We start from the raw sequence: 22721 nt of genomic DNA on the forward strand, positions 1-22721 counted from the left end.
ATGGATATTCTCATTTCATTCTAAATGACACTCAGAATGGGGATTCTAGATGACACTCAGAATGGGGATTCTAGACCCAGTGCTCTAGGCCTTAAATACCAAGCCAAATCTCATGACTTAACACCAGTCCTCCTGGCTGTCAGAGAGGAAAACTTATGAGTGGGCAGCTATATACAGATTTAGGGAACAGAAGTTAAATAATCAGAGTGTAAAGCATTTTTAAATGAATGAATGTTCCCCTTTGCCTTGCTCCACCTCCTTCCAACACTTCGTAAATTCCACGACATCTTGAGGGAGCCACTCAACCCTACAAGCCTTCTTTGATGAAGAGGTAAGAACTTTCCAGAACCACATTTCTGGGATCCAGTGAAGGTTTAACTAACTGAGGACAGGTGAACTCAGAACCCTGGAACAGCTCTCCACTAGCCCTCCCACTTCACTGGGGTCTGCCTGCATCCCACTCCATTTCCCTTTTCCCCCTTATGGTCTGAAAGAAATGGTCAAGTGACTTCACAGATTTTGGCTTGGGAGATGCAAATTAGACAGGATGGAGAAAACACTTCGGCGACCTCTAGTACTGTCAGATTGCCCTCTCGATAACAGAGAAAACAGTACAATAGGAGGACGACAGGTGGCTCTAACCAGGACAGAGTGCCGCTCAGAGGCAAAGGCAGTTCCAGGGCCCCTCAAAGGTTCCAGACCCCGGCAGTACCGACCAGCCAAGCAGCCTCCTCTGATGTCTCCTATTCCCCGGAGCCTGTCCCTCTGGGGCCCAGGTGGGCGGGGCTCCTTTGACACCTTTCCCAGACTCGGCTGGCGCGGGGCGGGGGGGGGGGGGAGGTTCGGGGCCGGAGGCCCGGGCGAGCCAATGCGGGCGGCCCTGCCGGCCGTGCCGGCGAGCAGACCAATGGGCGCGGGGGGGGGCGTGGCCAGGGCCTCGGGCTCCGAACGTTTATAACAACTTGGAACGGTGCGACTTGCCGCGCGCTGTTGTGCAGCTGCGGGTTCCCCGCCCGGGCGCGGGTCGTGTACCCCCGGCTCTAGCTCTGCTCTCCCCGCGCAGCCGGCTCCCCCTCCGCCCTCGCTCGCCTCCTGCCCGCCATGGAGCCGTTGGCATTCCCCCGGCGCCCCGGCCCGGCTCCCTCGGCCGCCCCCGCCCTGACCGCCGAGCTTGCCCGGCCCCTGACAGACGGGCTCATCAAGTCGCCCAAGCCCCAGATGAAGAAGCAGGCGGTGAAGCGGCACCACCACAAGCACAACCTGCGCCACCGCTACGAGTTCCTCGAGACCCTGGGCAAGGGCACCTACGGGAAGGTGAAGAAGGCGCGGGAGAGCTCGGGGCGCTTGGTAAGTGCGATTCCCTCTCGCTGCGCTGCTCGGGGCGGGGCGGGCGCGGGGCGGGCGCGGGGCTCGGCCGCGGACGGTGAGGGATGCAGGCCGGGCCGGGGGCTAGTGCCCTCCTCGGTGGAGGGGCCAGCATTCAGTCTGCGCGCGCGCGTGTGTGTGCGGTGGGGGCCGGGGGTGGGGCGTGCATGGGACCTGAGAAGCCCAACACTAGCCCGCATACGATGACTGCCCAGTTAGTGAGGCGGACGGCTGGTGCAGGGTGCATAAAAGATGCATAGTGTCCTGTCTTGAGAAGACTCCCTACAGAAGATGAGACTTAGGTTGAATTTTGCTTGGAGCGTACTATCCAAAAGAGTGGAATGGGAAGAGGAAGTAGAAGGTGCCTGATCTTAGTATGAGTTTAGTAAATGATAAATGAGTGTGTGCTTGGATGAATGTGTGAGGTCCAGTTCCTCAACTCAGTTCTTATTATCTGGCAGGCCAGCCTACATGGAGATCTGCACTGGGGTGGGGTGGAGTGGAGATGGGCTTGACACTTAGGTCCTTTCTGGCTCTAAAATTGACTCCAAGTTTCATTGGGATGGATTTTTTATTCTGGGAAATGTGAAACCAGGCTCTGGTGCAAAGTCTACTGTGTCCCAGGATACCTTTGGGTTTTCAGCCTTTTCAGAAAGATGTCCAGTTAATGTGGGGTCGGAGGACATAGGTAATAGTAGTAGTAATCTGTGAGAACTGAGCAATTTATTGTATCATTATACTCAGTTTCACCTTCTACAAAACTGAAAAAAAAACAACACAGCCTCCCTCCCAAGCTGCTATGAAGATTGAATGAGTGACAAATGTGAATTTAAATTGATCCTGATACACAGAAACTGCAGTAAGAACCGATATTTATATCTGGAAAGGCAAATCCTGAAAGGGTAGCAAATTTGCCAAAAGTGAGTTAACAAACGTGTTTAACGTGCATAGGAATCACCTGGGGTGCTTCTTTTGAAATACTTCTTCTCTGGTTCCACATCCAGAGGATTTTATTCCAAAGTCTAGGATGGGTCAGATAACCTGCATTTTTTTTTTTTAAGATTTTATTTATTTGAAAGAGAAAGAGTGAGAGAGCACAAGCAGGGGGAGCAGCAGAGGGAGAGGGAGAAGCAGGCTCCCCACTGAGCAGGGAGCCCGATGCCATGCGGGGCTCCATCCCAGGACCCTGGGATCATGACCTGAGCCAAAGGCAGACGCTTAACCAGCTGAGCCACCCAGGCGCCCCCCACCCCAACCTGCATTTTTACAAGCTTTTTAGGGCAGGTGGTCTAGGGACTGTTTTGCAAAATTCCGTTGGGTGCTGTTTATGAGACATGCGTGTGTATTTGTGTGTCCCTGGTTTACCCCATGGGCTGTGGGACCGGTGGCCTTCCCAGATTGTTTGCTTTCGCAGTCAGTAACTGGTTTGAAATTCAAGAAGTCATTTCATTGGTGAGGGAGAGTGGATGCTGGAGAAAGGGAGTGGATTATGGCCTCATCAATAGGGCCGAGTATGTTTTTCCTGCTAAGGCCTGGCACTGTCCCCAGTTGCCTGCTGCCAGGTTACAGCTATTGGGCAATCATGTACTTCCTGGCTTTCCTTTCTTTCTCTTTCTCTAAAATGTGAGGGCCCAGTGAGGCTCCAGGCTTGAGACTGCTGGGCTCAGGCTTTGTCAGGGGCTTAGCTGCAAAACAGCATGTGCCTCTTGTTGACGGACAGACTGGGTTGGGGGCCTGGGGTGGCCCAGGAACTGGGAAATTGAGATTGAAGTTGAGATCCCATCAGACTCTTGACCTGGAGCACTGTGTGTGTGTGTGTGTGTGTGTGTGTGTGAGAGAGAGAGAGAGAGAGAGAGAGAGAGAGAGATCTCATTGATTCTGGAATGAGATAAACCAGCTTTCAGTTTTCAAACCTCAGTGGCTGTAGGTAGGGATTCCAGCTCTTATTACATCAGAACAGAGAGAATTCAGAAGGTACTCCCCGGCCTCCTGCCTCTCACTGTGTGCAGGGAGCTAAGGTCAGTAAGCATGGGGCCACCCTGATCCACAGACCACCCTGTATTTCTGCAGGGAACTTCCTCAGGGTCTCCGTCCTGCTTGGAGAGTAGCTGCCTGGGGGCTAATGGCTTCTCCGTTCTGGAGAGGACTCTTCTTCCTCACCCCACCCCCACTCTGGCCTCTTCACTGTCCTCCCTTAAGAGAGGCTGACCTGGTGCCTCAGGATCTCCTGTGAGGGAGAGGGACATGAAAATGGCCCATGACATCCCTCAAAATGAACTGAGGTTGTTGGTGGGGGCTAGATTCAGAGGAAAGCCTGCTGCCTGGCTCCCATCCCAATATTCTCTCTCCCCTTCTAGCATTTTCCCCTTTCCCAGCCTGCCTAGATGAGATTATCAGGGGCCAGATGGGACTGCCCCAAGGGAGGGGCAAGCGGGCAGGACGAATGGCTACTCCAGGAGGGCATCAAAGGAAAAACAAATATTTGCTCTGGAGCTTCTCATCTCTGAGTACATTCCTGGTATCCAAATGACACTTCCTCCTGTGACTCTCCCAGCTCCCCTGACTGCCCCTCCTCCCAAAAGAAAAACACCTGCTGGGGTCCCTGGAATGGTAGAATCCACCAAAGCCTTTGGGATGATCTGCATGGCTGTCTTCTCTCCAAGGGGTGCCATGAGGAACATTAGGGGAGACCAAGTGGATAGTGATCTGGGACAGGGATGCTTCTGTGTCTTATATATGTTGGACTGCTGCATGGGATGTCAAAACGTTTGAAAATGACCCAGATGGTCTGATTCCTTCATCGACAGATGGGGAAACTGAGGCCCAGAGAGCGGATGGGACTTGTCCCGTGGCTGGTTAGTGGCATGCCTGCAACACAGGCTCCTGACTTGACCACCCCAGGCCATGGATGACCAATACTGAGTCTTGGACGGGGAGTTGGCCTTGAGCTGAGCCCGGGCTTGCCTCTGTGTGCTTTGTCATTCCAACAGCGAGCACAAGCCGCCTTTCCCAGAGCTCCAGGCAGTGCTGAGGGTGGGAAGAGTCCCTGGGAACGAACTCCCACCCCCACATGTGCTGACTATGTTGAGGGATCCTGGATGAGTGAACTACACGACATTCCTGGGTTTGACCTCGTCAAGGAGGCTGTGTAGCTCAGAGTCAGACCGTAAGTGTTCCAGTTCAGACTCTCTTGCTTACGAGCTCTGTGACCTCTGTGTATCTCCATTTCCTCCTCTGTCAGTGAAGGAATCGGACCGTAGAGTGGGCATTATAATACTTCCTACCTCCTGGGGTTCTCAGGGGATGACATAAGATCATATCGGTAAAGTGCTCAGCAAAGGAGCTGACACACACAGTGTTTATCCCAGCAAGGCTGGCTTTGACTCTCTCCTGGGGTACCCATCCTGGGTCTGTGCTGCCCTGAGCAAGAGATGGGTTGTGCTGTGCTTCCCTAAGCCAAACCACTTTGGTCTTTGCTTTGTTCAAAGTCCTAGTCTCTCCTCCAGCCCCTGCTCCAGAGAAGGGCTCCGCCTGGCCAGCCACCAAAGTCCTCTTCTGCATGACGCTGCCCTCCCAGCCCTGACTACACCTGCCTGCTCAGCAGCAGGGAGGGAGGCTCCGGCTGCAGGCGACTCTTGTCCTTGGGCTGTGGCCAAACCACACAAGAGGACCGGGCAGGGAAGCGCCTTGCCCAGCAACCTGGCAGAGTGGGCAGGGAAGTGGCAAGGAGGGGGCGGGCACAACATGGGGCTTAGGGGAGGTGGCTCAGGTTCCCCTCATTCCCGGAGCCCATTCCTGCTCCCTGCCTGGGTCTCTGGCAGGCTTGGTGGTGAGCCACCCCCAGACCCATTCCCACTCTGCCCAGGCTAGCCCAGGCCAGCCTAACCTCTCCTCCGTTATCTAAATGGGTCATCCTCCAGCTCCTTGCCCTGCCTCCCAGACAGCAGGTGCTCCATGAAAGGCCAGAGAGGAATCAAGGATCTTGGCTCCAATTCCTGGTGATAGCTATGACCAGAGATGCCCAGCTTGCACCCTGTCTCCTGGGACCTGAAACCAGCACCTCTAGATCTTCTTTTTCTAAGACCTGATCTGAGTTCCCGCAGGGGAGGCAGCGTCTAACCAATTGAGCCCCCAACACCCATCTCCCCGGTGTGGTTGTGGATCTCTAAGAGGGACGGGGTGCCTGGTGGTACTGCACAGCCTGGCCCAAGGCAGGGGGTGAGGCCTTCCTTTCTCCAGGGGTGGGAGGCACGGAGCCCGAGGCAGGGCAAGGCACCTGCAAGGAACTTTCGTCTTCTGAGATGGCAGCTTCTGCAGACAACACCGTTCCATCCTGATTCTGCCTTGGTGTGTCAGGGAAACTTGGCAGTCAGTGGACCTTTTTGGACTTCAGCATTTGCCATTTGCAAAAGGGGATGGGGGAATTAGTCCTGCTGTCTTTGCAAAATGGGCCAGCATCCATAGGACTTTTGCCCCGGCAGGTTAACACGGACATAGCACAGGGTCTCCAAGCAAGCCCATTCCAACAATCCTTGGCCAGCACCTTCCTGGCAGAGTAGCCAGTGACCCACTTCTGAAGAAGCTCAGCAGAAAATGCTAGAGTTTGGAAGGGAGCTTAGAGGTCCTGATATACACATTCGTGAATGGTTCCTTTCTTTCTGGCCTTTGCACAAACCTTTCTCTCTGCCTATAATGCCCTATATGCCCCTTCCCAGCCTACCCCCTTTGGCTTGGCAAACCCCACTCATCCTTCAATATCTGAGATGAAGTTTTCTCCCAGAGGTGGTTTTCCCTGCTCCCCCAGGCAAAGAAAGCTCTCATCAGCACTCCTGAAGCCCCTGGGCAGGCAGGGACCACAACTGTCCTATTCATCACAGTAGATTTAGTTGCCAGTTCTCCCACGGGACTGAGGGCCTTGGTGCAGGGACCACCCATTTTTTGTCTAAGTCTCCAACACCTAGCATAGCACCAGGCACATAGTAGGTGTTCAGCAGATGTTTGAAGAATAAATGCCCTTTCATTTTTCAGATGAGGACATTAAAACTAGCCACACCAGTTAACCACATCATTTAAGTGGCTTGTCTTGAGTTGCATGGTTCCATAGGGACAAATAATAATCAGATACCTGGGCTCTTGACCCCCACTCCACTGACCTGGCATTCACACTTATATTATCACATAATTGTTGCACCTGGGTGTCCTGCCCCACTGTAGGGTGGCCATATAACATATCACCTTAACTCGGGTACTTTTACTTTGGAGAGTAAAAGGGGTTCTATTTTTTTTAAATTAGGGTGAGCTTTTTTTTTTTAAGATTTTATTTATTTTAGAGATAGAGAGTGAGAGAGCACAAGAGTGGGGGGAGGGGCAGAGGGAGAGGGAGAGAGAATCTCAGGCAGACTCCCTGGTGAACACGGAGCCGGAGGCGGGGCTCGATCCCAGAACTTGGCGATCATGACCTGAGTCAAAATCAAGAGTTGGACGCTAAATGAACTGAGCCACCCAGGCGCCCCTAAAAGGGCTCTATTAATAATTATACCAGGATGAACCAGGATTGTCTCTAGGCGCGTGGCCTTCCTACCTCCAGGAGATCCATTCAGCAATTGTTCCCCTCCTTGGCTCTGGTTAGTATATTTTAATTCTTTGAGAATGGATGCTCAACTAACTTGAATATGAGAACAAAGGTCTCTCAAATTCATCCTGTAACTGAAGTTGGCTCCACCCATACCTGGGAAGAAGGGCAGAAAATCTTATCTGGGTGTTCATCCCATCAGTCAGGGGACCAGCCAGTGACTTAGCCAATAACTACTGACTTGTGATGTGTGTTCACCAGTAAACAGTTGTTGAATGCTTTCTGTATGCCGAGCACCTTCTAGGCCTGAGCTGTTTCTGTATCTCCTCTACTATGACAGACTAGCCAGCAGATGGTAAGGGGCCCGTCCTGTGGGGCAGGAATAGGTTGGGAACAGTGGCCCAGCGCCCCCAGGGCTGTGACACATCATTCTTCCTGTATGTCACCTGCTTGGAGACTACTGGAGGCCTGATGACATAACTTGTTTCCTTGATAGGAAGTGCCAGCCCCTGTGGTCTCCTCGGACCTAATGTGGGTAACTTGAGGTGGGGAGGTTGTCCGGGTGGAGCAGGCTCCTTGACCTAGCCCCCTGATGCTGGAACGTGAGCTAGCAGGAAGATGGAGCCGTTCACTGAGGATTAACAATCCTCACGTGGAATCATAGGCTTCATAGTTGAAAGAAATGGATCTCGGGGTTCAACATTTATACTCTCTACCGACCCAGGGACTCCTAGCCCTGCTCAGACCCTCTTTTTTGGAACCTCATTTCTTTTAGGCCTCGTCTTTGTGAGACCTCTCCCCCTAAGCCTGTGATGATTCATCTCCTTGCTGTATAGGCTTGTGTGTACACAGTTGTAATATGCCTAGTTTTTGCATACACGTGCATCTTAAGCTCTCAACTATTTCTGTTTTATTATCTAGATATGTGATTTATATATGGTCTTTATTTTTTTTTTACTACCTATTAACGCAATGTTTACGGCCCTTTATCTGAAGAGCTCATAGGACTTTATCTATTGTCTGATTTTTAAAACAAAGAATTTTAGAAAAGAACGAGTCCATAAAATCTCCCCTTCAGGGAGAGAACGGGGTGTGGAGAGAGGGGTGTGCAGGATTGATGCTGCAAGCTGAATCCTCCTCGTTGGAGGAGGATTCAAGGCCCTTCCTCCCCATCCCCATCCCCCTGTCCAATTCTAAGCCAGGGATTTTTCTGCTTAGCTCATCAGGGTGGTTTGGAGCACAAGGGCAGGGGGCGGGGGCGGTCCCCAAAGAAAGCCCCTGAGAGGCGGCCCCGTCCCGCGCCGTCCCCTGCAGCTGCACCGTGGGCCTCTCCCACATCTTGGGGAGCAGGCTCCATGGTGACAGGTCCCTCCTGCTGCCATTGTCCTCCCTGCCCTGCTCCGGGAGGGCACAAGAGCTGGGCCTCCCCTCTTTCAAGGATGCAGCTCCAGGGGAGGAGCGGGGCGGAGGGCACGCCATCCCTGGCCGGTTGCCGGGGCGACCGGGCCGGCCATTGTGCGCAGCTCCCCTTACGGGATTAAGGCTGTTCCGCATTCTTGTCCGATGGGGAGCGCAGGCCTGCTCGGCGCTGTCCCCGCGAGCCGGAAGCCATTGTCTGCCTCCAGAGCCTTGTGAAAGGGGGGATTAGAGGCCCCTCCCCTGGAGCTGTGGTTTCCTTTCTCCCCCGTCTCCTTCTGAACCTTGAGGGGAGGCAAACCCTCCTGGGACTTGGAATGAGAAGCAGTTTCCCTCAGTCTGGGCCTTCAGATTTTGTCACAACGCATCCGCCTCCCCTAAAGAGGAAGTCTTGAATTTACCATTCGTGTCCTTGGACGGGACTCATCAGGAACTGACCGGCCCTGTGGCACCCCCCCCCCGCCCCCGCCCCCGCCCCCACCCCCACCCCCACCCCCACCCCACCCCCACCCCCACCCCCACCCCCACCCCACCCAGCACCTCAGCCTCCCTCGGCCTGTTGTTGCACAGAAAAGGCAACCGAGGCTCTGAGAGGGGGTGGGACTTGCTCCTCGGGACAGTGACCCCAGGTCCCCTGACTGTCCCCCAGGCGGCATTTTCCGCAGGCGGGGAAGGCTTCTTGTCACCCTCTTTCTGCCCCGGTGGCTGCTCAGTGGGACAGGGCAGAGAAAGAGGGGCTCCTCGGGCTCTAAGAGTTCTGCTTGCTGGCCTGGCATCTTGGCACTTCTTTCATTTCCTGTTGCCTCACCCCGCCCTTCCTGAACCCACCGCACTTGCCAGCCCCCGGGCTAGATCCTTATATGGTATTTGCACCTTTGCCGAGGAGACAGCAAAGCCCAGGGGACTCTCACTGTCTGGTTGGTTGTTGCTAAGAGAGGGACATTCCTTACCTAGACTGAGGGGACTGGTGTGGGGTTTTTGTTCATAATTTTTTTTGTGGTTAAAAATATATATAACATATAATTTAGCATTTTAAGCATTTTAAAGGTACAATTCAGTGACCTATTAGGTACATTCACAATGTCATGCAAACATCCACACTACCCATTTCCAAGATCTTTTCATCACCCCCCATAGAAGCTCTGTACCCATGAAACAATAGCGCCCCCCACCCCACTCCCACCGCCACCACCTCCCTGGGAATCGCTGTTCTACTTTCCGCCCCATGCTTTTGCTTATTCTGGTTACCTCCTATACAGAGAACAGGGCCACCTGGGTGGCTCAGGTCATGATCCCAGGGGCTCCCCGCTCAGCGGGGAGTCTGCTTCTCCCTCTGCCCCTCCCCCTCGTTGTGCTCCCCCGCCTTCTCTCTCTCCCTCTCTCTCTCTAATAAATAAATAAAATCTTTAGGAAAAAAGAATCATCCATCTGTACTTGCGTGTCTGGCTTCTTTCACTTAGCATAATGTTTTCAAAGTTCATTCCTGTTTGTGCCGGTAAGTCACTGCACGACCTTGAGCAGGTCCTTTAACCTCCCTGGGTCCCAGTTTTCTCCCCTACCGGTGAGGGCGATGGAACTTTCTGGGCCTACCTCTCAGGACGGCTTGGAGGGGCCGATGTGTTAGTAACAATGCAACAGATGCTCGTTCAGCACCTCCTGTGTGCCCAGCACTGTGTGTGGCATCAGGGATCCAGTGCTGAGCAAAACCAGGCCAACCTTTGTCCTCGTGGTGTCCTATGGTAAGTTTGCTTTGTAAGTCATAAAGCATCGGCCTTACGAATGCAGGTTGTACCTTCCTTGTTCATCTGTGGACTCTGAATAAGGTCACCGGCCCATACTCCTTCCTGCTGTGTGGTCTGCGCCTAACCCAGGTGCTCCAGAGAAGGTGCTCTCCAGCCTCTCTGTCACCTACCCTGGGGCAGGATGGAATGGTTTCTCAGGGTGCACGACACTGAGGACTTTGTAACAGCTGCAGGCGGCCAGGGTCAGAGCTCCCAGAGTATCCTTAGGGATGCCTTTACCTGCCAGACTTTTCTCCTCAGTCTCCTGCATTCTCTGTTCCCAGGTGGCCATCAAGTCCATCCGGAAAGACAAAATCAAAGATGAGCAAGACCTGATGCACATTCGGCGAGAGATTGAGATCATGTCGTCACTCAACCACCCTCACATCATTGCCATCCATGAAGGTACAGAGGCAGGGCATTCGAAGCTGTGTGTGTGTGTGTGTGTGTGTGTGTGTGTGTGTGTGTGTGTGTGTGTGTGCGCGCGCGCGCGCGCGCACGCACAGTCAGAACAGAATACAAAGAAGTGAAAAAGACACAGGCTTTAGAGTTGGACAAAAGGTAGATTTGAAACCCAGCTGTAGGACTTTGGGCAACTAATTTAACTAGGCTCTGGGTAGGGCCTCAGTTCCTCGTTTGCAAAACGGGACAATCCCACCTACATCACAGGGTAGCTGCAAAGATCAAATTAAATGTCACTGAGTATTCACTCATGGGAGGAACTCAACAGACTGTAGGCTTTCTTGTTGTCATTGTTAGGTTTTCCATAATGGAACACTACCTCCCCAACCCAGTGAGATCCTTAGCATTCTGGGGGAGGCTGGAACACACATAGACCTGTACCTGTCTCAGGTGCGTGGAGGTTATTCTTCACCCGTCCCAAGAGCCAGGCCTCCTACAGTCTGACCTGGACTCTGAATCATTCCTGCCATGGGGCTGGCTCCCACCTTTCCTCATCTTTCTTAGCCTCCTCTTGCTCTGACATCAGTGTTGGCTTTCCACCCCATCTGCTCTCTTCCCTGTGACCCAGACAACCAAGTGAGCAAGAGAGGGTGACGAGGGAAAGGGGGAGCATGCTCCCACACACGCCTGATTCCAGCCTTTCCATAATATCAGTGAGCTGGAAAACCAGGGGTAGCAGTAGCAGCAGGAGGGAGGGAAGACGGCCTGTAGCTTTGCCCTCTGTCTGAATATTCCTGGTGGGAAGTCAGGGAGAAGGCTTTCCTGGGTTCTGTCCATAGGAAGACTAAGGGCACGTCCACTTAGCCACACGGAGCCCAGGCAAGTGGGTGAGGAGGCTAATTGTAGCTCTCTGTATTTCCCCAAGGGAAGAGTGGGTAGATGACAGAGCATTGGTTAAGCCAGCTTGAGCTTGGTGATTGGGCAGAGAGAGAGAGAAAGCGTGAATTCTCCCCTACACCCATACCTCCAGCTACCTCTGGGAACTGAGTCTTGAAGCTTAGGATGTGGATCCTCCTGCCCCTCAGAGTCCACAATTGTAGGTAGGGGTGTCACAGTTACTGTGTGACAGGCTCACCCCCTCCCCATCCATCCCCAGCCTGCCCTCGTCTTCAGGAGGTACGGGTTCGGGGGAGGCTCCAGTTTTAGGAACATAGCAGCTCTCCAGAATTTACCGGGGCTAGCTCTTGACCTCCAGTTTCATGGCACAAAGGTGGCACGCACCCCTACAGACATCTGGAGGACCACGGGAGTAGGGTCTCACCTGGGTACCCCCCAGGAGACGGGGCCACCATGCATCAGGAGCACTTGCCCGTGTGGGAGAGGAAAAGAGCACAGTTCTCCCAGCCATGTATCCAATCGCCTGGCACCCAGGATTCCTCAGGCAGAAGCGTCCTCTCTCTGCTCCTTCTCCCAGGCTAGACAGCAGTAGTTCTGGGGCTGGCTCAGCAAGCCAGACTCCTAGGACTCGTTTGACACAGAGATGTAATGTCACAGACATACATGCTCTGACCACACCTAGCCAGTTTGATGAACCAGTCCTTCCCTACACTTCTGGGCAGCTCGAGCCAGGACAAAACCTGAGTGGCACATGAGCCGGGATGGGCTTATTGCCAGGAAGTCAAAGATGCTGAGGGTACTAGATCTCCAGCTCAGTCTTCCATGGTACTGTATAGTTTACACACCACATTCAAGTACCTTTATCCCTCTTCAGATCCTTGAGGCAAACATTATTATGGGCATTCTTTTTCAAGTTTATGCACCAGGATGCTGATCATAAATATAACAGTAGGCACCATTTATCGTGTGCTTGCTCATATGTCAGACCCCATGCTAGCTTGCTCAGCCAGCCCCGGAGCTATCCCTGACTTCTCTCTATGTCTTCCCCAGGCCTGTGAGGTTACCATTATATCCCGCTCTTCAGATGAGGAAATTGAGGCACACTGGTTGAGTAACTTGCCAAGGTCACCCGGCTAGTCAGTGATGGGGCCAGGATTCAAACCCCAAACCTGAATTCTTACTGATGTATCTGGACGAGATTTGCCCACCATCCCAAGGTACAAAGTACCAGATTCTGAGCCAGGGGACATGACTTAGTCTCATCCCTTGATGTCCTTGCCTTCCTGGGAATTTGCAGGCTGGTTTTAAGAATCCCCAAAAGCCTGGGGTGCCTGGGTGGCTCAGTAGGTTAAACGTCAGACTCTTGATTTTGGTTCAGGTCATGATCTCAGGGGCATGGGGTCGAGTCCTGTGTCAGGCTCTGTGCTCAGCACGGAGTCTGCTTGTCCGTCTCCCTCTGCTCCTCCCCTTGCTCTTTCTCTCTCTTAGGTAGATAGGTAGGTAGGTAGGTAGGTAGATAGATAGATAAATGGAAAGAATCCTCAAAAGCCTGAACTTGCAAAGAGAGGGAGCATAAGCCAGTTCCCTTGGCCTCACCTCGTGGCTCCTTCAGCAGCCCTGTTCCTGCCCTTACTCGCCCCTGTCCCATCCCGTGAGCAGATATCACTGCAGGAAGGTCCTGTCTGGTTTGGGGCCAGCGGGGGGTGGGGGGGCAGCACACTCTGGAAAGGCCTGACAGTCCCACCTTGCTCTGCCGCAGTGTTTGAGAATGGCAGCAAGATTGTGATCGTCATGGAGTACGCCAGCCGGGGCGACCTGTACGACTACGTCAGCGAGCGGCAGCGGCTCAGCGAGCACGAGGCCCGCCATTTCTTCCGACAGATCGTCTCGGCCGTGCACTACTGCCACCAGGTGAGCCCCGCCCCCCCCGCCGCGTGCCCCGTCCCAAGGGGCGGTCCCTGGGGCTCTGGGACTGGCTTGCACCAGACAGAGCCACAACCCGTCCAGGATCCCACAGGGAGACCGAGGCAGAGGCAAACTTCTGTCTGGACTCTGGGGCCTGGGGATGTTGGCTTCTCTCTCAGTGGCCCCAAGGGGTGGAAGGCTCTGTGATCCGTCCAACTCTGTTCCAGTGAGATGGGTCCTCCCAGCCTACCCACGCTCCCCCAGCTTGGCCCCCTTTGTGTTGACCTCACTTTCCAGACTAGGCCTTCATGTCCTCCTGTCCCTCTTGGGGACCTCCCCCTGACCCTCTTTCCTCCCTCCCTCTTTCAGAATGGGGTTGTCCACCGGGATCTCAAGTTGGAGAACATCCTCTTAGACGCCAATGGAAATATTAAGGTGAGCGCACTTCTTTGTTTCCCACAGCTCCCCCTACCCCACCCCAGCCTTTCTGCCCTGTTTCCTTGTCAAGCGTCTATCTCTAAGCACTTAGGGGATTCTAGAAGCTCAGATTTAGATGTTGGTACCAGTAGGGAACTCAGCCATTACCCTTTCCAGTACCTCGTTTTATGGATGAAGACCTGAGGCTTCAAGATAAGGGGTGACTTACCCAAGGTCCCGTGGCAAGGGAGTGGTTGCGTCTGGGCTAGAACCAAGGTCTGCTGATTCCCCAGCCAATGCTCTTGATGTAACCGACTGATAGGAGCCTAGATCTAGGGTCAGCTTTTGAATGCGGTCTTGGGCCTGGCAGGGAGAGAGGGCCATGGCCTCGGTTCTCCCCACCTGCCTGCACGCCTACACACACATATTAACCTGCTGCCATTCGGTAGCCCTTTTGGCACTTTCCTCCATAGACCAAGCACCCCAGCACCAGCTTTCTGCCTCCTGCAGCTGCTGAATTCCCACGCCTAAATAGTTAAGCTGAGGTCCGAGAGGTGCTGATGGCATAAACTCAGATCTCAGGGATAGAAGGGGGAAATGACAAGAGCTGGCCCCTGCAGGTGCCTGGGAGGGCTCCGACCCTGCACTAGGACAACTCCTCAGAATCTTCCTGAACCCAACACACAGTCCCTTCCCTTCAGTGGCCCTTGAACCCATGCCCTGAAGTACCCTGGCACTGAGTTTATTCCCCCTTACCCAGCCAATTCCCAGAGCAGGTGGGGCTTTCTTTGATGCTAAGCAGGGGGAGGGGAGGCAGAGCCAGGAAACTCACATAACCAGACAGGCACGAACTTTCCATCTGAACCAATCATCTGCCTCTTTATGGGCTTCAAATGGTAACTGCTTGATAAGAGGCCAATAAAACCATAAACGAAGGAGCCAGAGTTTCATAAACAGCCCCTCCCCACCCTGGGCACCCATGACGCTCTGCTGGGGGTGAAGAGGCAGGAAGCAGCAGGGCATTGACCTCTGCTTCTATCTGAGGTTAGCTGGGGGAAAAAGTCTCTCTGGGGAATGAGAAGATAGGCCTGGGGCCTCTCAAGCCCTTGGTATCAGATGGCTCAGGGAGTCCTGCAAGAAGATTCTTCCTTTTGGGCTCTAACCACAGCCCTGATCTTTGTTCTGACTTCACCCTTGCTTCTTAGCTATATTGGCGTGACCCCACGTTCCTGCCACTACATTCCTGCCCAGCTATGGGCAGAGATGAGCCCTTTGCTAGGAAGGGCCGGCCAACCCTTGCACGGTAATCACTAATGGGGCTGGCTGGCTTCGGAGAGCCATGGTGTTGGCATGAGCAGTCGATTCTCTCCCTACACTTCCTTCAGTCACTAAGTGTCGGTTGAGTCCCATCCTTGGGTCACACCTGTGCTAAGAGCTGCAGGAGGGGTAGGGGCAGAAGGAGGTGAGCATGGGGAACATGCTGACAGGGTAATAGGAGGAGGGAGACTGAGGAGCAGGGACTACCGCCAGCCATTGGAAGCGGTGGGGCTTTGTGGGAAAAGGAGGTCTCAGGGAAGGTGGGCTTGCCGGGTGAGGAGGATGTTTATAGGCAGGAGAGTGCATCCCTGGAGTGGGGGTCCAGCATCTCAGCCAAGGGGCCGGGGGAACGGGGAGGACCCCGGAGCCTCCACACACCTAGGCATTCCTCACTGACACAAGCTCCGCAAGGTGCTCTCTTGCAGGGCCTGAGCTGTGTTGTCTGTGCCATGGGGGGCAGGGGTCCCGGCCCCCTTTCCTTCTGCGAGGGCCTAGATTTCCCTGGGATCTGCAGAGGGGCGGGCCGAGAGCTACGGAACAAGCCAGGCCTTGGCATGACCCCCGCCTGTGTTTGACCCACTCCTGCAGATCGCGGACTTCGGGCTCTCCAACCTCTACCACCACGGCAAGTTCCTGCAGACGTTCTGTGGGAGCCCCCTGTACGCCTCGCCCGAGATCGTCAACGGGAAGCCCTACACGGGCCCGGAGGTGAGTGTCTGCTCTCCACCCGCAGCCTGCCTCCACCACTGACGGTGCCTCTAGATTTTCTGAGAGAGATGGGCTGGCTTCCCAGTTCTTCCCCTCTTCAGAGCACAGAACTCCACCCCCACCCTCCACACAAAAGTCGGGACTTGTCAGGTCCTAGCAGGAGCAGCAAAACTGGGCCGAGAACTTAAGTCTGCTGACTCCCCAGTCTGGTTTTGTGCCCCCTCACCTTCCTAGTTGCTGTTCTCTTTCCTGGCACCTGGCTAGGCTCCCTGAGAGCTGGGCTCTCTCATCACCACCCCATCCTGCCCAGAAGGGATGACCTGAGCACTGCTGTCGCTGGCAGCCACCCCTCCTACCTGCAGGGGACGGACAACACCTGTCCCCCTGAACCTCAGTCCCTCTACAGCGTCACCCTCTTTGCTCCTGGGTCCCAGAGGGAGGTGGTCCTCAGATGCCCCGGCCCCCTGAGTTCTCCGGCGTGTACCCCTTTCTTCTCTGGTGTTGCTGGATGCCCTCTAGCTGGTAGCATTCAGGCATCCTCGCTGACCCTCTCTCTCTTTGTCTCTCGCTCCCTAGGTGGACAGCTGGTCCTTGGGTGTCCTTCTATACATCCTGGTGCACGGCACCATGCCCTTTGACGGGCAGGACCATAAGACGCTGGTGAGACAGATCAGCAACGGGTCCTACCGGGAGCCGCCTAAACCCTCCGGTGAGTGAGAGGTGCAGGTGTTGTCCTCCAGGGCCCGTGTGTCCTTCCCTTGTTCCTGAGGTGGGCACCAGGCAGGAGCAGGGAAGTGAAGAGGCCCACCCCCCACCTGCTGTCTTCTCTCTGCCTCCAGGGTCTGTAACTCCCAGAGGGGAAGTGCATCCCTTCTCTCCGGTATGGGCATGCTGCTTCATACTTGGAAAGTGCTTCTGATGGTTTAACTTGGATCCTCTTTGCTGCAGTCACCTCATTCCCGACTGCTCTAGGGCTCGTCCTTAGAAGTCTCTTTGTCCTTTCACGTCCGGTGGAGAGGGCAGGAAGAAGGGTGTGAGAACCTTGGTTTACTCTTGAGCACAGCCTCTCCCCTCAGGGTTGCATTTCCGGGAGGAAACACCAACGTAGAGCAAGGCTAAAGAAGAGGCCCTGGTCCTGAGGGGCCGAGGGAAGGAAGGAGAAATGGGCAGTCAATCCCAGAAAGCTGGAGACTATGGGGAGCTGGCCGGGCTGTGGCATCTGCGCGCCCAGGTGGGACTAGACGCATCTGACACAGGGGTGCGCGGTCTTAGCGCAGATCAGGGTGAACCAGTGAGAGGGGGCTGCAGGGTGCCCATTCCCATGGCTGCCAGTCTGAAGCCCCGTCTTCTGTCTTCCAGATGCCTGTGGTCTGATCCGGTGGCTATTAATGGTGAACCCCACCCGCCGAGCCACCCTGGAGGATGTGGCCAGTCACTGGTGGGTCAACTGGGGCTACGCCACCCGTGTGGGGGAGCAGGAAGCTCTGCACGACGGAGGGCGCCCTGGCAGCGACTCTGGCCGGGCCTCCATGGCTGACTGGCTCCGGCGGTCCTCCCGCCCCCTCCTGGAGAACGGGGCCAAGGTCTGCAGCTTCTTCAAGCAGCATGTGCCCGGTGGCGGCGGCGGCGGCGGCGGCGGTGGCGGCGGCGGCAGCATTGCCCCAGGCCTGGAGCGCCAGCATTCACTGAAGAAGTCCCGCAAGGAGAACGACATGGCCCAGTCTCTCCAGGGGGACCTGGCGGACGACCCCTCCGTTCGCCCTGCCAGGGGCAACCTCAAGCTGCCCAAGGGCATTCTCAAGAAGAAGGCACTGCCCTCTTTGGAAGCGGCGAGGGAAGACCCTGAGCCCAGCCCAGGCCCCGCAGACGCAGGACAGGCTGGCCCCCTGCTCCCCAGGAAGGGCATCCTCAAGAAGTCACGGCAGCGGGAATCTGGCTACTACTCCTCTCCTGAGCCCAGTGAGTCTGGGGAGCTCCTGGGTGCAGGGGACGTGTTTGTGGGTGGGGGCTCTGAGGAGCAGAAGCCCCCCCAAACCTCAGGGCTGCCCCTCCATCGCAAAGGCATCCTCAAACACAATGGCAAGTTCTCCTGCACGGCCCTGGAGCTTCCAACCCCCACCGCCTTCGGCTCCTTGGACGGACTGGCCTCCCCTCACCCTCTGGCCCGGGCCAGCCGCCCCTCAGGGGCTATGAGTGAGGACAGCATCTTGTCCTCTGAGTCATTCGACCAGCTGGACTTGCCTGAACGGCTCCCCGAGCCCCTGCTGCGGGGCTGTGTGTCTGTGGACAACCTCATGGGGCTTGAGGAGCCCTCCACAGAGGGCCCTGGAAGCAGGGGCCTGAGGCGCTGGTGGCAGGACCCCCTGGGGGATAGCTGCTTTTCCCTGACGGACTGCCAGGAGGTGACAGAGGCCTACCGACAGGCACTGGGGTTCTGCTCCAAGCTCAGCTGAGGGTGGGGGGGGGGGGGTGGGCACTGCCCGGCCCTGGGCAGGTTCTAAAATGCAGCTGGCTGCACCCCGAGGGGACACTGCCACGTCCCCCCACTCCCAACACTAGCCTCCTGGCCAGGAAGGCTGAGGTGGTTTGCAGTTGAGCCCTAGGGAGGGCTAGATGGGAAGTGGGCAAGTAAAGCACGTCGAGGGAGGGTTCAGGTCTTCAGCCCTGGGGAACAGAGAAGACAGTAGAGGGGAAGCTAGCAGAGAGCGAGGAGAGGAAGGCGTGGGGCCAGTCCAGGTGGCCCCCTTCCTGTTCACACTGTAGGGCCACAGGCGTCAGGAAAGAGCACTCTCAGAGCCTGTCTCTTTTCTTGCACTGAGTAAGTTTTGTGCATGGTGACTTCCTGCCAAGGTGGGGATGGAAACTCTCCCCATACAGGTCCCATCCCCACCTGCCACTAAAACTGGAATGTGGCACCCCCTCATGTGCCCGGGGTGTCCTGGGAATGGTCTCCTAGGGGGTACCCATCCTGATTTATCTCCGTGGTAAGAGAACACAACCTCTATCTCCTCAAAGGTTCTCTCCCCTTTCCCACCCTCCAAACCTGGCCCAAGCCTCCGGGAGTCGGAGTTGCTGCTAGGAATCTAGAAGACTTGAAAGGGCTCAGGCTGCTGCTATTAGATTTCATCTCATGGGGCCCAGATTCCCCTGGACCCCACCTTGGACCTTGAAGACTCTAAACATCTCTGGCCTCCAAGCTGCTCCTGCTACTGAGAATGGATGTGTTTATTACTCTGGGCTTTTGGGACCCTGGAATGCCCTTATTTATTTTTATGTGTTCAGCTCTCTGTCTTTTAAAAAAGCTGTTTTCAATAATGTGAATACTGTGTTCTGGGAAAATCCACTGTGACGTCTTAAGTTTTGTGAACAGGGAGATCTTTCTGTAATGATTCCCTACTGATCATGGAGGTGGGGGGCGGGTAATCAATCCGCATGTCCTGCTGCACTGTCAGGAGGGCCTCTGGCTCCCTGGCTCCATGACTCCTGACTGTGTCTACCCGATGGTCCCTCTTCCTTCCTCTGTGGCCGAAAGGGACCACTCCATTAAAAACCAGAACCGTGATTGGAAAATAGCCTCTGTTGTTCTGTTGGGGCACGTGGGGCGCAGGGGTTTGAGCCTCCTCTTAACCTACACTCCCTCTGGGCTGTCACAGGTGGGATCTGGAGCACTTCATAAAAAAAAAAAAAAAACCACAACCACCAAAAAGCTCAGCTCTTAGCTCCCAAAGGCTCCCGTGAGACAGCCCTCCGCGGCTCTGGCCCGTTAAGCAGGCGGGGGAGCCCTGGACGGACGTGCCCAGTTTGGCACTAAAGGAGGAGTTGGGTTTGGTGGATTATACAGCCCCGCCCCCACCCTCCCGCATCTCCCACCCCTCCCCCAGCCTTCTCCGTGCCCGGCAGCTTGAAGACACCACCCCCCCCCCCCCCCCCCCGCCTTTATTCTCTCCCTCCAAAGAAATCCCCTTTCCTCCAGTGCTGGGCAGCTGCTACCCCTCTGGCCCCTCGCCGCCCGCCTCCTCCAGGAAGTAAAGAATGCTTGGAATGCCCCCCCCCCTTGTCGGCCAGCCCTCTCAGCCCCCTGCGGAGCATTCCCCAAACGCCAGCTCCATTGAGAAACTCCCAGACTCCGAGGGCCGGGATGAAAGGGAGGGTAAGGACAAAGTGCAGGCCGGCAGCCGGCTGGCTCCGGCTTCGAGCGAGCTCCCTCCCTCACGCCCTCCCCGCGGCTGCCATCCACCGGCTCCGGGACATCCCCAGGCCGGGCCAGCTCCGCAGCACACCTGTCCCCCTGCCAGCCAGCGGTACCTGCCAGGGCAGAGCATCTGGACCTTCGCTCCTCCTCCCTGCATCTGGGGGGCAGGCACAGTCGCGGCGTGGGGGGAAGAAGTGAGGGGGCCACTAACGGGGTCGAGAGGCAAGAACAAAGAAGAAGTTGCATGGGCTCCACCTGGGGTATTGCAGTCGGGTATCTTGGAGGCCTGGAGAAAGAGGGGGGGGTCTTTACCCTCAAGAAGCAGAGTTCCGCTGTGGAGCTGGCTGTGCTCCCTTATTCATTCAATTCTGGAGCCAAGCCCTATTTGTGTGCTAAGCTCAGTGGAAGACTAAGCGAATTGCTGTGTCCCCAGTGCCACACTTAAGATCTTAGGCTCAAGGGGCGCCTGGGTGGCTCAGTCAGTTGAGCGTGGGACTCGATCTCAGCTCAGGTCTTGATCTCACCGTCATGAGTTAGAGCCCAGCGTTTTCTGTTTTTTGTTTTTTTTAAAAAAAGATCTTGTCCTCAAGGAGGTTGCAGACTGGCCGGCAAGGTGGCATGCATAAAAATACATAAAATTCAAAAGAGAGATTGTGGTCAATTCAGGTAATGTTGAAAGGGAGTTTGGATAACCGAAAAGCATTGCATCTTAAGAGATAATGATGGGGCGACCATTTATTAGGTACTTTTAATTTTATTTTATATTTTTAAGATTTTATTTATTTATTTGAGAGGGAGAGACGGAGAGAGAGCACAAGCCAGGGGGAGGGGCAGAGGGAGAAGCGGACTTCCCAAGGAGCAGGGAGGACCTGAGATCCCAGGACCCTGATATCAGGACCTGAGCCGAAGGCAGACACTTAACTGACTGAGCCACCCAGGTGCCTCTTATGATGTACTTCTACAACAAGCACTTTATATGTGTTATTTAATGCTCATGAGAGTGTCATTAATTCGGTACAATTGTTATCATTCTCATGTTACAGAAGAAGAAATTTAGACTCAAAAACATTAACTTGCCTGGCCAGCAAGAGGAAAAACCAGAACCCAAATTCAGGTCTATGGGATGCCAAATCTTAGCAGGGGTCGGGGGGAAAGAACTACAAATAGTTACAAATACTTACTGAGCATCTATTGTGCACCAGGCTTTTTTCCAGGTGCAAGGAATCTGGCAGTTTCCTCAGCCTGAAATGCCTTCCCCTGGTCTCCGCAAGCCCCAAAAGGGAGCTGAGAAAAAAAGAGGGTGGGTGGGAGATGGGGAGGGGGGAGAAGCTGAAGTTGGGGGGACAGGATGGGAGAGAGTGGGGAGGCCACAGTGGAGGGAAACTGGCAATGTGGGGGAGGGGGAGGCCACAGCCCCGGCAGCCCTGTCCTATCAGCATATCTGGGAAGGGGGTGGGGTGCGTGGAATTTCTGGGAAGGAGAGGGAACAGAGGTGTTTTGTCCTGAGGTCTTTGTCCTCCTTGGGGGTCTGTTTGCTTAGTGTCTTCGAAGTCAGGGGTGGGAGCGCTAGGCAGGAGAGGGGGTGGGCATGGGGGAAGGCTGCTGGGGAAGAATCTAGGTGGGAAGAGAAGGTCTGTTACCCCTGCTCCAAAGAGACCCAGACTCTGGGCTGCAGAGTCCATGCAGCAGGGCCCTTCTCCTTACCTGCTAGGGAGCTTCATACCAAAAACATTCCAGAAAGCAGGCTCAGAGAGATGACGCTGGGCCCCCCGGGGCAGAAGGCTGGAGCCCTAGGAATATTTAGTGCCACATCAGCGCTTCCGGAATGTGAATAACCGAGACAACAGACTTGGGGGGGGGGCGGGTGAGGGAGCGAGGCGGGGGGCAACTGGGAGACAGGAAGGGCCTTCTGAAACCAAGACAAGAAACGTCTCCATCAGAATCCTGTCCCATTCTTGGTCCTTCCCTGGGGCAAGTCCACCCAGACTGTCCCTGAGTAGAAATCCCCTTGCTGGGGAGTACCGAGACTCCTCTGTGTGGAGGGAGGGAAACCCCCCTGGCATGGCAGCCTGTCCCCACCATCAGGATGACCCCTTGGTTTCTCCTTCAGCCCATCCATTGGGGGCTGCCTTGAGCCCTCCTGGCGGGGGGGTGGGTGGGGAGGGGAGGCTCACGCGAAGGGAAAATGGCAACCAGGGTGGGCCCGGGACGAAAGATTAGCTGGAGAGCCTGGACAAGTTTAGGCAGAAGGGGGCATTTTTAGGCATTATGGGAAACCACATAATAGATGACAGGGATGGTCTTCTGAAAATGTGAATACACTTGTAGGCTTGTGGCTCAGAAAGCAGCACTGAGACCAACGGGTAGGGGCTTCTGAGGCGCGGGATTCAGATAAGGCCATCACCTGCAGAATGTGTTCCTTCATTCCTTCAAGAAGTATTTGCCTCCAGAGTCCCGGCAGTATGCACTGTTTCAGGCTCTAGGGGATATGTCCGTGAACAAAACTGACAAAAATCTCTACTCTCATGGGGCTGCCATTCTACTGAAGGTAGATAGATAAAGCAATAGTACAATAAAGAAGTAAATTATACTGTATATTCACAAGTCCTAAATATTAGGAGAATAGGGACGGAGTGCAGGGGTGGAGGGAAGAGGGAATCAAATTCTAAATGATCAGAGAAAGCCTTGCTGATGAGGTGGCATTTGTACAAAGACCTGGAGGGAGTAACCCCGTGAATATTTGGGGGAA

At 55.0% G+C, this 22721-nt stretch overlaps 1 protein-coding gene across 3 annotated transcripts; it reads left to right on the top strand.

Annotated features, from left to right (window-relative positions):
* The first annotated feature begins 972 nt into the window (after nucleotides 1–972).
* On the top strand, nucleotides 973–19350 carry NUAK2 (NUAK family kinase 2). 3 transcript variants are annotated; one of them, XM_028120282.2, is made up of 8 exons: nucleotides 973–1347; nucleotides 10419–10539; nucleotides 13193–13344; nucleotides 13708–13773; nucleotides 15661–15780; nucleotides 16357–16489; nucleotides 17140–17739; nucleotides 18796–19350. In XM_028120282.2, exons 1-8 carry the CDS (start codon nucleotides 1102–1104, stop codon nucleotides 18948–18950), a joined length of 1593 nt encoding a protein of 530 aa, XP_027976083.2. In that variant the 5' UTR covers nucleotides 973–1101; the 3' UTR covers nucleotides 18951–19350. The 3 variants fall into 3 exon arrangements, with proteins under 3 accessions (XP_027976083.2, XP_087872887.1, XP_027976082.2); XM_088016761.1 differs by having other exon boundaries at nucleotides 17140–18182; nucleotides 18796–18959; XM_028120281.2 differs by having other exon boundaries at nucleotides 17140–18888.
* Nucleotides 19351–22721: the final 3371 nt, after the last annotated feature.

The sequence above is a fragment of the Eumetopias jubatus genome, unplaced genomic scaffold, assembly GCF_037043125.1.
Source record: "Eumetopias jubatus isolate StellerSeaLion01/CBP00866 unplaced genomic scaffold, mEumJub1_p1.0 scaffold_12, whole genome shotgun sequence".
NCBI lineage: Eukaryota > Metazoa > Chordata > Mammalia > Carnivora > Otariidae > Eumetopias > Eumetopias jubatus.